This window comes from Gracilinanus agilis, chromosome 3 (assembly GCF_016433145.1).
Source record: "Gracilinanus agilis isolate LMUSP501 chromosome 3, AgileGrace, whole genome shotgun sequence".
NCBI classification, from domain to species: Eukaryota; Metazoa; Chordata; class Mammalia; order Didelphimorphia; family Didelphidae; genus Gracilinanus; species Gracilinanus agilis.
In genome coordinates this window covers 134,582,039-134,595,846 of record NC_058132.1, presented here as the reverse complement: position 1 = coordinate 134,595,846, position 13,808 = coordinate 134,582,039, and the positions used below count along the sequence as shown (strand labels likewise).

General features: G+C 36.4%; 1 protein-coding gene across 1 annotated transcript in view; it reads left to right on the top strand.

Moving 5' to 3' along the window:
- The window catches only part of FRY (FRY microtubule binding protein), a 322,040-nt gene that overhangs the window by 191,705 nt on the left and 116,527 nt on the right, over positions 1-13,808 (top strand). Inside the window, exons 27-29 of the mRNA XM_044668276.1 lie at positions 2,728-2,888; positions 4,692-4,802; positions 7,683-7,837. Of these exons, the coding sequence (XP_044524211.1) occupies positions 2,728-2,888; positions 4,692-4,802; positions 7,683-7,837 (427 nt within the window). The remainder of the gene's footprint in view (positions 1-2,727; positions 2,889-4,691; positions 4,803-7,682; positions 7,838-13,808) is intronic.

Genomic DNA, 13,808 nt, shown 5'->3' with positions numbered 1-13,808 from the left:
TTGTGTTTTAGTACATTCCACATTTGATTATTATTACATGGTTAAGCAGAATTGTCTGTCAAATAAAATGACTATAAAAGAAATCCAAAATGAACAAGAATATGAGTTTAGAGTAGTTCAACAAAAATTAAAATAAACTAGTCACATCAGTGAAATGAAGTCAGCCAAGCTGGTAGGCTGAGGTGTGGGGAGGGGTTGCCATAGTATGCACGTGACCAGTGCTTTGCTGAAAGTGGCACTTTGGGACCTTTTGTTTTGATATCAGGTAGACACAGCTTTAATGTGGTGTAATTGAAAGAACACTGGATGTGGGTTGGAGTCCTAACTCTTTCACTTCCTAGCTATTTGACCGTGTACAGATCACTAACCCTCTTAAACTTTATCTGGTTGAATTGGCAGTACCAAAGAGCACTTAGCATTTATTTAAGTATTTAAGAGAACCTATTATGTCAATTTGGAGTGAAATCTCTAGGAAAGACCTCTGTCTTTGACTTTGTGCTCTTTAACATTTTTCTCAGTGACTTAGATGACAGCATAGATATCCTGTCAAATGTGCATTTGACACAAAGCTTAATGTGACAGTTAACATGTTGGATGATGGAGTCAAGATAAAAAATATCAGAACAAGCTAGAACAGTGGACAAATTTAATGGAAAGGATAAACGTAAAGTTAACCTCAGAAGTACAGTTTGGGAAAGGTGTGGCAGGACAACAACTTCTAATCAAAGATCTAATGATTTTAAGGGACTAAAAGCTTGCTATGAATTATCTAGCATGACATGGAAAGCCAATAAAGGTAATGCTATTCTAGGATGCATTAAGAGTAATTTAATGTGCAGAATAAGAGAGTAGCAATCCTGCTGTGTTTGGCCCTAGTCAGAACACATCTGGATTCTCATAGAAGAAGGTAGAAAGGAGAAAGGAAGAGAAGGAAAGATAGGAGGGTTGAAGGAAGAAAGCTTTATCAAGTGTCCATATGTCAGGCACTGTGCTCTGTACTTTTATAAATAATACCTCACTTGAGCCTCACAAGAACCCTGGAAGGTAGGTACTATTAGAATCCATTTTACAATTGAGGAAGTTGAGCCAAACAGAGGTAGTGACTTGCCCAGAGTCACACACCTAGTAAGTGTCTGAGGCTGTATGTGAAATCAAGTCTTCTGGACTCTAGCCCCAGCACTTTATTCACTGCCTCATCTAGCTGCCTCTGGTTCTACAATCTTGGACATTAAAAAACTGAAGCCTGAGTAGAGGGGCGTGACCAGGATGATGAGGGACCTGGACTGGAGATCATGCTAATAGAATATAACTACTTGATGGTCAGCCTAGAGAAGAGAAGACATAAGGGAGATAACATTTCCACCATGAAATATTGCTAAGTGTACCAGATAGGAGAAAAAATATATTTGGTCTGCCTGGACCCAGAAGCTTGAATAAGAAACAATGGATAAAAGTTGAAAAGAGATAGAATTTGGTTTGATGTAAGGGAAAACTTCCTAACCATTAGAGTTGTCCAAAAGCAGTATGAGCTATTTTAGTAGGTTCCCACAACCGGGAGGTTTTTAAGTAAAAGCTAGAGCCAACAAGAATGAGCAAGGTTGAAGAAAGGATTCTTAGAAGTACGATGGACTAGCTAGCCCCCAGGATCCTTTCCAGCTCTGAGATTCTCTGATCCTCTGAAGCTGAATCTCCTCATTTATAAAACAGGAATGATAACACAGCCATTTCATTTCACAGGGTTATTGTGGAAGAGGTAATATGTATAAGTCCACATTTAACTATAAAATGCTAAGTAAATGATATCTATTGTTGTTATTATCAAGTTGGAATGTTGTTAATGGCATTATTATAGTTGGAATATGAGTAGTAATAATATTCCACATAAAAATTTAATATACATCTGACTATAATTGTTATTATAGGCAATTAAACCAGGTTGTGGTTTTTTTTCATCCCTTAGCCTTCTTTCTCTTTTGTGGCCATAAATTCAGAATCAAAATTTACTTGGAATAATTACACTTTTTCTTTAAAATAGACAATTCATGAAATTGCATTCCACAGTTCCTTAGAGCCCAGCTACTATGGAAGCAAGAAGAGAGGCTTAGAAATAAATGAATGAAAAAAAGCATTCTATGTGCAAAACAAAAATAGAAAAATTGAGAAAGTCTCTACTCTGAAGGAATTTACACTCTAATTAGCTAAAACAGTATATAAAAGAAAATTCAGCAGTGAGGCAGATAGAAAGTCCAAAAGTCCTAAGAGTATAGCAGGAGAGGAGGAAACAAGCAGGGTCCTTGGACCTTGATTGCAGAGACTTATCTAAGGTGCCAACTTTTGTTGTATCTACTCACTGCCTTGGGAATTAGGGGAAAATATATGCAAAGTAAGGCTCTCTTTTTAAAAAAAAAAATTTGACTTTCCATCTTAGAATACTACATATTGTTTCCAAGTCAAAAGAATGGTAAGGCCTAGGAAGTAATGAAGTTTAAATGACTTGCTCAGGGCCACACAGCTTAGGATATGTCTGAGACCAGATTTGAATCCTGGACCAAGCCTGGCTCTCAATCCACTGAGCTACTTAGCTGCTCCCAACACCTAAGTTCTCTATGGGCCTTATTTCATGAAATAAATGTCATATAAGCTAACAGAAATCTTAATTCATCATTTTTGTTTACTTGAAATGCATGTATATTGTGAGAGCTCAAACTGCACTGTTTCATTCCCCAGTTCACCACAGAAGATTTCTCTTCCCCCAGCAAAGTTTGAGGCACCATCTCTTCATCTTGTTTAGCCAGTGGGCAGGACCTTTCAGCATTATGTTCACACCTCTGGATCGTTACAGTGATAGAAATCATCAGATAACGAGATACCAGTATTGTGCATTAAAGGTAGGTAGTTGTCTTCTCCTCACCATGAAATACTGTGATCTCATTTTTTAGAAGTTCAAGAACTTTGCAAAGAAATTACCCATAAGATATGGATTTATATCAAAAGATGCAGGATGTTGTCAATGTGAGGATGCCTTTTACCATGCAGGGATGAAATTCTCTGAACTCATCTGGGCTAGTCCTCAGGATGACCACTGCTCTGTCATTAAAGTCTTTCTCACTTAGTAGAACATTCTAGAAGTTTTATTCCATCTAGGATCATTTCTAGGTCATGATAAGATATCAGAAATGGATGTACATACATATGTAAATGTATATGTATATAGGGGAGTATATATATTTGTGTGTGTGAATTTGTATGAGTATTCATATGTATGTATGTATAATGTGTATGTGTATATGTGTGTATATATACACATACAATGTGTGTATGTATATATATATACACATACAATGTGTGTGTATGTGTGTGTGTGTATACATACATACACACACATTGAGCTGGACCCTGCCTTATGTATGTCAAGCCTTAACACTTCACCAGTTTTTCTAAATAAATATCTTTTTTTTTCTTTTCCACAATTTACTCTTTTTGTTTATTGGCTAAAATGTTCATTATCCAAGCAAAATTTTAAAACTCAGCTTCTGCTTTGACACAGTACATCTCAAGAACCGACTTCAGAATCAGGAAGACCTGGTTTCAACTCTTGCCTCTGACATAATCACACAATTACTTTGAATAATTACAGTCTTTTTATTTAAAATAGACAATTCATGAAATTGCATTCCACAGTTCATTCGAGCCTAACTAATATAGAAGCAAAAAGAGAGGTTTAGAAATAAATGAATGAATGCATGTATAACCCAGATTGAAATGCTTGTAAACTCCAGGAGGGGGAAAAGAAGAAAGGAGGCAGACAACCTGAATCCTATAACTTTGGAAAACTTATGTGGTAATTTGTTTTTAAAATAAAATAAAGATAAAACATTAAAAAGGGGGGCAGCTGGGTAGCTCAGTGGAATGAGAGTCAGGCCTAGAGACGGGAGGTCCTAGGTTCAAATCTGGCCTCAGACATTTCCCAGCTGTGTGACCCTGGGCAAGTCACTTGACCCCCATTGCCTACCCTTACCACTCTTCTGCCTTGGAGCCAATACACAGTATTGACTCCAAGACGGAAGGTAAGGGTTTAAAAAAAAAAAACATTAAAAAGACATAAATGAATGAAAAAAGCATTTATTAAGTATGTACTTTGTGCCAAACAAAAAGAGAAAAATCGATGTTTGTTAAGTGATCCTAAGTAAACCATTCGCCTTTGGCAACTCATTGAGATTTTACGTCTTAGAGCAAGTGTCAATCTGCATTAATAAAGGGAGTTTTCTTCTCTGGGAATTCCATGTACCCAGTGGTCTGCTCCCTCCCCCCCAAAAAAAGTTCCCCTGATGATCATAATCCATTCACTGATCACTGTTTAGCCAAAGTTCATTTTCTTTTAAATGCCAAGAAATAACCGTTGCATTTGGAATGTCTTACTTCCTCACTAAGTCTAGTCAAAACCACAAAAATGCATAGCCTTCAAGCAAATGGATCGCTTAACAAGGCTAAAATTTAGGGCCTGACATTGGTAGTAGGATTAACTAGGCAATGTTTTAAGACATAGCAAATAGTTACCCTGTTTTGGACGATCCTCTTAAATTATAAATCTAAGCTCTCTTTCCAGCTTGCTTAGGAAATTCAATTTCAAGAAGAATATCCAAAGCTAACTAAGCCCCAACCTTACCTCTGCGTCTTTGCTTTTTTATTAGGCTATGTCAGCAGTACTTTGCTGTGGCCCTGTTTTTGACAACGTGGGCCTTTCTCCAGATGGCTATCTGTACAAATGGCTTGACAACATTCTGGCTTGTCAAGATTTACGAGTAAGTAGCTACCTTCTTTTAAAACCTGTTTTATATTTTGTCCTATCAAGTTCTTGAGAACTGTAACTAGTTTTCTTCATCGATTCCAAAATATACTCATGGTCTCAAGCAAGCATTCAAGTGATTTAGGTTATATACAACATCGAGACAATTTAGAAGAATGAAGTTTCACTTGGTGAAAGCTTACTATTTTTCTGTCTCTCTACATTAACTTCCATCTTAATGTGATAATCTAGTTTCAAGTTTGCTGCAAAAATATGATGAGTTTTTATCTGCTGCCAAGTACCAAGCAAAAAGGTATCAGGATGGAATGAGTTAGTTTGATCTTTTTCCTTGTAATAACTCTGACCTGCTTAACACTCTTTTCTGCTTCCCAGCCCTGGCAGTAAGCAGGGTTACCTTCTTTTTTTTCCCCTCATACCCATTGCTAGTGCAGACAAAATGTTAAGTGTAGAGGCTTTAGCTAGAAGCAAAAATATAAAAAAATAACTTATTAGTTGATGGGGAAAAAAAAGGTCACAAGTTTATAGCTTCTAGGTCTTTTCTAAACAAATTAATTTTATGATTTTTGAAAGTTTTGGCAACCATTATTTAATCTTTTCATTATTTTTAGATTAATTTATCATGTTTAATAACAATTAAAGATTTTAATTAAAAAGGAGGATCCTGGGTATTGTATTTGTTTTGAAATATTGATATATGATCCATTTATAGATAATGCTTAGTAACCAAACTCATAAACAATATTCCTTCTAAATTTTTAAGCTGTAATTACAGTCATGCTGCATGACCTACAAACTATACATGAGTAGAACTTAGTGTTGTAATCAAATAGAACTTATAATAAAGTTAATCTCCCTGAATATATATAGGGTAAGTTATTTAATGATTGTTAAATGATTAGTGTGCTACAAGGTAATTTGACAAATCAAAGTTTAATAGGTTTTCTTTTATCTTTGTTAGATCTATGATTGTTGCTAGTGTTTGCATTTTTCCTTTCCATAAACTCTCTAATCCTACACACACACACACACACACACACACACACACACACACACACACATTTATTTGCCCAAGCACACACAATCACATGCATTAACACAGACACTGGTCATTATAAAATACTTACTTGATTTTTGGCCTCTCTTCCTGAAGGGATGGAAAAGAAAGAAAGGAGCCACAGACTAGGGGACAGTGAAAGCCCAGGATGATGGTACAGGAGAAGAAAGATAGTGAAAATGGGCACAAGGAGTCTTAGGACAGAGGGAATGGAAAAGAGAATCTTGGAGTGGGACAAGGCAATCGTATATTCAAGCAAGTAGACTACTGATTCTAGAACTTGTAGAAGAGATGCTATTTGGCCCAACTCCACATCCCTCTCCAACACTTCCAAGAATATACACACTCATGTCAGACCAACTGACCTTCAAATGTATTCATAGTAAAATGTAAAAGACTAATATTAAATAGACATGAGGGCAAAGGTTGGCAGAAATGGCTGACAGCAAAACTTAAATTTTCTACCAGCTTGGCATCATAGCACTGTGTCATTTTATTCTTCATTATTACAGCCAGCACCATTTTCTTTCTGGTATGTCATTCCTACTATCCCTTTGTTGTAGGATCATAAAGCACTCTCAAAAAATAGGTCTTAGAAGCCAGAGAATGGGATGGTTTGCTGATTTCAGGACTTTGGAAACCTGAATCAGATGTAGTCCATGAGCAGTTTGAACTTGTCCTCTGTCGTGGAATGCCAGAGAATTTAGAGTTCAAGGGTAGAATGGGAACCATGCCATACAGCTTCTTCAATAACTCATCATGGTCAGACACTCTGCTTCCTTGCCACTGACCTCTAAGGCCCTCCTCTTTGAAGGCATGGGCTGACATTCTCTGGGGCTTCTCTCACCCTCTTTTCCCAGAGTTAAAGAATAAAAGTGTAGCAGGATCCCAAATTTCAGAGTTCTTTTCAAGACGTTCTTATCTCTTTAGTCTCTCTTTCCTCCAAGACACTGCTGGTAAAGATCCAATGTTTAATACCTCAGTCCCTTTATTTATCAGTATGCCCAGACTTCTTCCTCCCATTTCTCTTCTGTACCAGCCCATACTTGCTCACATTTTCTCTGGGGAAAGAGCTACTACTGAATGGGAGAAAGGATAAGTCTGGAAGCACCTCAGAAAACCTTTGTCCCATAGCAGTCCCGATTATCTAGAACTTTGCTCAGCTTTGATCAAAAGATATTTCAGGACATACACAGTTGAATTCATTTTAAAATCTTAATATATAGCTGAGTGGCAAGAGAATTGGCTTCAAGCAAGAAAGACTTGGGCTCATGTCCAGCTTCTAACACTGGCTGGGCCCCTTTGCCTATAAATGACCTGGGAAACCCTTTAAAACAATAAGTTAGAGATAAAAATTCCTACATGTATTGGCAGAAAAAGTTTCTTTTAAAACAATTAATTGTAGAGGAATTACCAACCTACTTTAAAAGCAGGAGTTTCCTTACTCCAAAGTTTTCCATACCATTGAAATCATAGGGTCCATTTTTAATTAGTATATAGTATTTCTATGACCTTTCAGAATTAAAAAAAAAGATTTAATACTATTGTGTTGATCCATATTTTTCTCTGCATAAAATTCAATTCTAATTTTCTGTTTTTGTTATGAAGAATTATGCATTCAACATGCAAAGAATACTAATAGAAAATTGAATCAGATCACTTGTGTAAGTCACTGACGTTTCTCCATCACCTCCTCCACTTTGTCTAAAATATTTTTTGCTTCATCATAGACATTTTCCATAGGGGCCTGGAATATTCTTTCTGTAAAAAAGAAATAATTCAGTGCAACCAGATATTTAAGGTTGTTTTGTGTGTCTTCAGGTCCATCAGCTTGGCTGTGAAGTTGTGGTCTTGTTATTGGAACTAAATCCTGACCAAATAAATCTCTTCAACTGGGCTATTGACCGGTGCTACACAGGCTCCTATCAGCTTGCTTCTGGATGTTTCAAAGCCATAGCAACTGTTTGTGGAAGCAGGTATGTATGTTGTTATTGAGTTCTTTTGAGTTTTGTTAATCTTCACAATGCCATTGGAGTTTTTTTGGCAGAGATACTGGAGTGGTTTGCCATTTCCTTCTCCAACTTATTTTACAAGTGAGAAAACTGTGGCAAATAGGGTTAAGTGACTTGCCTAGGGTCACACAGCTATCAAGGTCTGGAGATAAATTTGAACTCAGAAAAATGAATCTTCTGGACTATAAGTCTAGCCCTCCGTCCTCTGTGCCACCTAGCTACCCAGAGAGAAATATAAATTTAGATGTAGATATAAATAAAGATGATACAGATATTGTTGATATTGATATTGGTAGAGATCAGTGATGGGCAAACTACAGCCCACAGGCCAGATGCAGCTCCCTGAAATGTTCTATCCAGCCTCGGGACATTATTCCTAATCTGACGAATACAATGAGTGGGATACAATACAATGACACTTCAAAAGAGTTGCCTTAGAAACAGACTGACAGATGAGCATTTCCTTTCCTTTGGCCCCCTCTTTAAAAAGTTTGCCCATCACTGCTCTAGACCATTACAGTAAAGTTGATAATATTTAATAAATGCCTTTTGTGGTAAGTGATAGATGATAAAGATGTAATAGAGATATCAATATAGATGATGTAAGTGTAGAAATAGTCATCTCAGTGTAAGAAATTTCACTTGGAAAGTGGGGTTAGATTTGTTCTTAACAGTGCAGTTCATAATAATATTTAACTATCTGAACAAATTAAAAAATAATCAATGAGAATGCAGAATAACCCAGAATACTCCAAAGGGAAGAATGTAGGGGGGAAAATGCCAGATTTAGCATCCTAAGTACTATCCAGAAAACATTCGGGTTATTATGTGCAGTTCTAAGTGTTGTTTTTGTTGTTGTTTTTTAAAAGAATGATATTTATAAAATGGAGAATATGCCTAAAAAATAAGAAGGCAATCAGCATGGAAAGAAGATTCAAAGCTTTCTTATATGATGATTAGATGAAGGAATTGGGTATGTGTAATCTGAAGCAGAGAAGTCTTAGAGTGAGAGGGAGATAAGATAGCTGCCTTAAATATTTGAAAGACTTTCACTTGGAAGAGATTAGGCTTATTTTGGGTAGCCTTGGAGGCAGACCTAGGACTGCTTAGTAGAAGTTCCAGGGAGTCAAACTTGGGTTCCATATCAAGAATGATTCTGTGATGATTAAAAGAGCTCAGAAGAATGGGCTGCATATTTCGGTGGACATTAATGAAATGCAGAATTTGGGTGATCTGTGAGAGTTTTTATATATGGGATTCTAACATAGGGGAACTTGATTGTCATGGATAACTTACAAAGTTCTGTACAACTCATTTATTCAACAAACATTTATCAAATACCTACGATGTCCAAAACATCATACTAATTACAGAGATTTAAAAACATGTCCCTGCCATCAAGGGATTAACAACCCACATGGGAAATAAAGCTATAGAGGTATATAACTATACTGTGTAATAAATTTAAGTTACTAAAGGAGGTGAAGAAAGTGTATGAGAATTCCAGGGAAGGAGAAATCACTTCTCATGCATGGTCAGAGAAGTCTTTAATGGAAGAGAGGATTTGTGCCCTCCCTCACAGATGCCATTGTAGTTTAAAAACTTTGTTATTAATTTGCATTTTCTTTTATATTTATGTATTCACTAGTTGTCTATGCACTTATGTGTGTACTAGTTGTCTTTTCTTAGGAGAGCATGCTCCTTGAAAGTAGAGATTGTTTCATAAATTGCATTTCTGTCTGTGGAGCCTAGCCTAATGGCTGTCATGAAGCACACTTAATCAAGAAAGAATGATTATTAGGCTTTGAAGGATTTCAAAAGATAGAGGCCCAGAGAAAAAAGGGATGAAGTACATTCTTTGTGTAGGAAAGAGTGTGACTTAGGGGGATGTCCACCCCAAGAGTGTGAAGATTTACCCCAGTGGAGTAGATGAATGAGAACAATTTGTATCAACAACCATGAAGGTAGTTGAAGCAGGCACTGTGGAGCACTTTGAACTTGGTCAAACACGGAAGACACCAAGGTCATCCACTACTCCTGGGCTATCACTAGTTGTCCTGACTTTTTTCATTGGACTTTGATGACTTGGGAAGAGAAAGTGAAGCTTGACACCTTTGCACAACTCCAACCCACTTAAAACCAATTCGTGAGTAAATTAAGACATCACTCTTTGATGTCGTTCATTGGTCCTCTTCAAAATGAAGGAGAAACACTTGAGAAACATTATGAACAAAGTCATGTAGGTGGGGAAGTACTGGGTAAATTAATTCAGGAAGTAGCGAATAGTTCCACTTGGCTGGATTATAGATGGAAGATCTCCATTTACATAAAAGGAAGCCATATTAGCTCTCATTCTACCAAGAGAATCATTTTTACAATGTCTAAAGTTAGGAACTCTTTTTTTTTAACCCCAAACCCTAGGGAAGAGTTATGGGGGGATCTAGAAATGATAAAGACCACTCAAGTGAAAATGTCTACATGACAACAGTTTCTTCAAAATAATCTGTACAAATTTTTTATTATATACTTAGTAACCACCAACAAAAAAAATTTCACTAAACAAACGCATAAAGAAGATTATATGCAAAACCCGCAAACTCCACATTGTTTATAATTTGTTTAAAAATATGTAAATTACATATGTATACTAACTTCAACATCCTCTGCTTTTGAGTTCCTTTTAGATTTGTTTTACTTGAATATGTTTTTCTCATGATTTTGTTGTTATATTTTATTATTTTTATTCTCTTCATCTCTTGATATTTTCCCTTATTTTCTTCAAATTTCCAATGTGTTATTTCAATAACATAATACAGTTCATTCCATTCAGATATCTCAATCTATTCAGCCATTTCTCCCATTCATTACATTTGTGTTATTTCTAGTTATTTTGTCATAACAAAGCTTCCATGAATATTTTCTTACACATACTCAAAAGTACTTGAGCTTAAACCTTTACCTCTAGCTTAGAATCAATGCTGAGTATTGATTCCAAGGCAGAAGAAAGGGCTAGGCAACTCTGATTAAGTGATTCACCCAGGCTCACATAATTAGGAAGTGTCTGAGACCAGATTTGAACCCATATCCTCCTGACTCCAGGTCAGTTGAGCTGCCCCTGAAAACTGATAGACCCTTATTGCTTCAGACTGATAGTTCAAGATCATTGCTTAAAAACATACTTTTCAATGAAAAATAAAAATAACTACATCATCTTCCTATGTTCTCTAAAAACTAATGTTCAGCTATATTCTTTGAGTTTCCCCAGTACTTTGGGGGAAAAGATGGACATTTTCTAGAAATTGCCCCTTGACCTTGCATCTCATCAGGGTCCCTCGAAAACAAGCTGCATGTTCATGGGACTGGATGCTACCCCAGATAATGGGGCTTACCACAGGCTAGAAGGGACTTCAGAGGCCTTGCAATGGAATTTGTCAATTTTACAGAGGAAGAAGTAAGTGCCTGGGTCAATCTGAAGCAGGTTTTCTGTAGGACACCAAGAATTCCATAAGATTTGTACAGATTTTAGCAAAATATGGTCCTGGTGGTGTATATTAACTTAGAACCAGATGGGCAAAAGTGATTAAATTAAATACTGACAGGAACATGGAGAAACAGGTCTAATATAATATTGCTAGAGTAGCTGTAAATTTTTCTTTAGAAAACAAGATGGAAATATGCATTAAGAGCTGTAAAGCTGTTACTGCTCATTGAATTAGAGATCCCATTTCTAGGGTTAGGCTCTAAGGGCAATGCCGAGAAAGTAAAAAGCTGTGTGACCCTGGGTGAGTCGCTTAAGCTCAGTTGCCTAACCCTTTCTTCGGCATTGGAATCAATACTTAGTATGGATTCTAAGATAGAGGGTAAAGGTTTAAAAAAAGGCTACCAGTTTTTAATTCCAGTCCATTTGAGTCCAGGGTTATTTAACCAAAACATCATTTTTATGAGGTACCAAATTCTGAGAGTTTACAGAGAATAAATCTTAAAGTCATTGTTCATAACTATTTATCAACACATCTATATGTATATGCACATATACACATATAGGAAGTGTTTATATATGTGTGAAATAAATATCAAGGAATATATAGTAGTTGGAATGTCATGTTTTGATTTTTCATCAATAGTGATCACAGAAATTTCATTCTACTTTTTATTCTCTGTAAATACAGTGGCCAAAGAACTCCACTTAAACAGCCCAGTTTTCCTCCTACTGCTTAAGAGAGTTCAAAATCAAAAACATGATTATGGAAAATTAATCATCGTGAGAAGTTCCCAAGGGATTCTGACAGCCTTCTTCACCTGTGTTTTGCTTATCTTTGCAACTTCTTTGATAGCCACGTTGTGTTTTTTGTTTTTTGGCTATGTTAGCACTTTTACTTGGGAACTGAAAAACTGGCTTGTCATGTCTGACTCAGTTCCCTTTTCTCTGAAAAAATAAAATTTGTTAATATTCACCCACAGTGAACTTAGTTTGAACTATCCTAGGCAAATTTAATCCTTGAGCCAGGTGCCCCATAAAATAACAAACTGCATTCCATTGAGGAGATCCAGGTATTTTTCCTGAAGGAATGCAAATAAGGAGTACATGATTTTAGCAGTATATGTTGTAATTTCAACCACAGAAACGCCAATCAGAAGACACAATCAGTAAAGTCCTCTAGGTTTAAAGCATTTTTTTAAAGTTGTTGCTCTTGGCATTTTAGGATTCTAATTTTTTTAAACATTTGCATCTTTTACAATCAGTCACTAAACATTATCATGCATCTATATACCAAGCACTATACTCTCTCTGGGGATACAAAGAAAAGCTGCAGACAGTCCCGTCCTCAAGGAGCTCCCAATCTAGTTAGGGGAGCCAGCATGTAAACAACTATATCCAAATAAGGTCTATACAGGATAAATTGAAGATTATCAATAAAAGGATTTGTATTTCTGTCTTTTCTCTTAGCCTACCTTGTGACATCAGATAAGAAAAGACAAATTATTAATGTTTTCTCTTTTTACTTGGGAACTTTCCTGACTCTTTCCCCTACCAGCTGCTGGTATACTTCTCCCAAAAAATTTTACTTTGTACATACTTTTTTATAAATGTATTTTTTTCTCTGATAAAATGTAAGCTCCTTGAGGGCAGGCACAGTTTAATTGGTGTCTTTGCATCTCCAGCACCATGCACAGTGCCTGGAACACGGTTGGTGTTGAATAAATGCTTGTTGACTGATTGATTTTCTTGTGCAGTCATGTATGGGACCTAGCACAAGCTATAAAAGCTTTTCATTAGAACAGTGAAGCATCTTCACTCCAATTACACATTTCATGTTTCACTGTGTCAAGGCAGGCCCATGTAGGAGAAAGAGACCAGTATGAGAGCCCAACAGCCTGAGTTTATATCCTGTCTTTGCTTTTTTTCTAGCAATGAGATCTTAGGGTAATCACGTATTTTCCCTGAGTTTTAGTTCTCCCATCTATAAAATGGAGATAATAATATCTACACTATCTCGTGGCATCATGACTTGTGAACATCAAATAAGATAGTTTTTCAGTCATATACAACTTTTTGTGACCCCATTTGAGGTTTTCTTGGCAAAGATACTGGAATGGTTTGTCTTTTCCTTCTGTTTATTTTATGGATGAGGAAACTGAGGCAAACGGATTAAGTGACTTAAGCAGGGTCCCACACCTAGCTAGTGTCTGAGGCCAGATTTGAACTCAGGAAGATGAATCTTCCTAATCCCAGGCTTGACACTCAATCCACTGTGCCACCTAACTGCCCCTCAAATGAGATAACATAAACCCATGTTTAGAGCTGGAAGGTACTTTATACATAAAGTGATTTACAAGTCTTAAAGCATTCAAGATTAAGCTATTAAAGAGCTATTGGTACAAATTAAAATGTTTCGGGTTTAACCACCTCCTTTGACCACCACCACTTTTATGT